The 2,024-nt window shown below is 55.1% G+C and overlaps 1 protein-coding gene across 1 annotated transcript in view; it reads left to right on the top strand.

The window, feature by feature from the left end:
• Positions 1-1,387: 1,387 nt before the first annotated feature.
• Positions 1,388-2,024, top strand: part of MECR (mitochondrial trans-2-enoyl-CoA reductase) — a 4,392-nt gene continuing 3,755 nt past the window's right edge. The window contains exons 1-2 of the mRNA XM_010133058.1: positions 1,388-1,496; positions 1,632-1,763. Of these exons, the coding sequence (XP_010131360.1) occupies positions 1,451-1,496; positions 1,632-1,763 (178 nt within the window). The 5' untranslated portion in view covers positions 1,388-1,450. The remainder of the gene's footprint in view (positions 1,497-1,631; positions 1,764-2,024) is intronic.

Here is a 2,024-nt window from a genome sequence, read left to right as displayed (position 1 = left end):
GGGGACGGGCTGAGGGCAAAGCTGGGGGTACACGGGGGGGAAGGCAGATGCCCCCCAGGAGGGGGTTGGGGATGGGGTACAGGACCCTCGCGACAGTGCCAAGGGTGCTCAGAGGCTTCTGAGCACACCCTGGGGGTGCCCCCATTTCCCACATCCCTCCTTGGTCTCGCAGCCGCATGCTGCGGGGGGCGGGGCGAGGTTTCCCCGTCCCCCAGCCTCCTGCTGCTGCTCCTTCAGTTTGCCTTAAACCCACGAATTTTTCCCGGGAAGACCGTTTTTGTTTAATTTGGTGTATAGTGGGGCCATCTGAGCCCTTGGCATCGCTCCGCACTGGCTTCGTCCTCAGTTCCGTCCCCTTGGTGGGGTTTGTCTTTGAGGTCCCAGTTAAGGGACCACTGGCATCACAAGCATTTTTAAGGGACAGCGACTGGCACTTGTGATTTCCTCCTAAAACAGCCCACACTCCAAGGGGCAAGTCCCATTTTGGAGGATTTTATGGCTCCTTCTCAAGGGAGGAGACCTCGAGGACTCTCTGTCCCACTTGAACCGGCCCAGGTCACCCCAGAAGTGCGGGAGGTGCCGATGCGTCATCCGGGGGCATCCAGACACTGGCCCCCCGGGAGTTTTTGGAGGATGTTGGTTGCTTTTACTTTCAATTGTTTAACTGTGCACTGGTGCCTCCACCAGAAGCTTGTCTGTCTGATAGAAATCTGGTTATTTAACGCGATGGGAATCTGAGTGGCGGGTTCATGACCAGGGTGCTGGCACAGGGCGGGTGTTGTGTGGAGGTGCTTCCTGGTTTAACCTCGATATTTAACCTCATTGAAGAAAAGGAAAGGATTTCAATCAGTCAATCAGTGCAGAGGGTGGCAAAACCCAAAATGGTTTAATCTGCTGCCTAACAAGACAGAAAAACATGTACAGGCGTTGCCAGGGGCCGGGGAGCAGGAGGCGTGGGTGCCCATCATCAGCATTGCTTCCAAGTGGGTCCCTGCAGCTTGTAATGCTGACTTTTATTTTATTTTTAATTTTTTTTAAGCCTTAAACAGGATGGGGTCGTGGTGTTTTCCCAGTGAAGCCTCACAGCTCAGATTGCAGCGGGTTTGTGAGGAGATAACCTCATCCTGCTCGTCTGGCGGGTGTTTTGTGCAGCAGCCACTGCTGCCTCCATCCAGATGTTAGGCACACCTGGCTTCGTAATTCAAAACCTTCCCAAAACCTCATGGTTTTGAGCAAAACCCACCAAAGCCTCGGTGAGATGGGGAGTACAGTGCTGTTTGTTTGAAGTCTGATGTGTGTGGAAGTGATACAGACATCTCTTTCCTGCTTAAACCAAGGTGCAGAAGACATCAGCCAAGCCTGTATTAATGCCATTGTCCCTCCTGTCTTCCTGTTCAGACTAAAGGACCTCGAGGTGGCCAAGCTGGGGGACTCTGATGTCCATGTCAAGATGTTGGCAGCCCCCATCAATCCCGCTGACATCAATATGATCCAAGGTAACACACTGGTTGCATTTTTTTGACGTATTAATTCTTGCCTGGTGCTCCTGGCAGGATGTCTTGGAGGGTTTGGAGGCAGCTCCTGGGCTGGGGAGGTCTGAGGGCTGCAGCTCACCTCCAGCTTCCCGGCAGGAACCTATGCCACACTCTCCCCGCTGCCAGCCGTGGCGGGGAACGAAGGTGTTGGGGAAGTGCTGGAGGTTGGGCGGCGTGTGGCGGCTCTGAAACCTGGCGACTGGGTCATCCCGGCGACCACTGGACTGGGTGAGTGCATCCCCTGGGAGCCACAGCACCGCTGGATCCTTGCTTGCTGGTGACATCCTCCTGCATCCCCCCACCTGCAAAGCATCTGCACAGGAGGCTGGGGGCTGCTGCTCGAGCCTGCATGGAGAGCAAAACCGTGGCCATGCTCTCATGCGAACCGAGGCTTGGAGAGCTGGTGCAGGGAATTTGGGGCAAAACCGCTGCGCTCCAAAGCACCATCTTTGCTGGTGTGGGTAGAGCAGATGTGACGTAAAATGGAAA

Source organism: Buceros rhinoceros, unplaced genomic scaffold (assembly GCF_000710305.1).
Source record: "Buceros rhinoceros silvestris isolate BGI_N320 unplaced genomic scaffold, ASM71030v1 scaffold32433, whole genome shotgun sequence".
Taxonomy (NCBI): domain Eukaryota; kingdom Metazoa; phylum Chordata; class Aves; order Bucerotiformes; family Bucerotidae; genus Buceros; species Buceros rhinoceros.
This window is presented reverse-complemented; position numbering and strand designations above follow the sequence as displayed.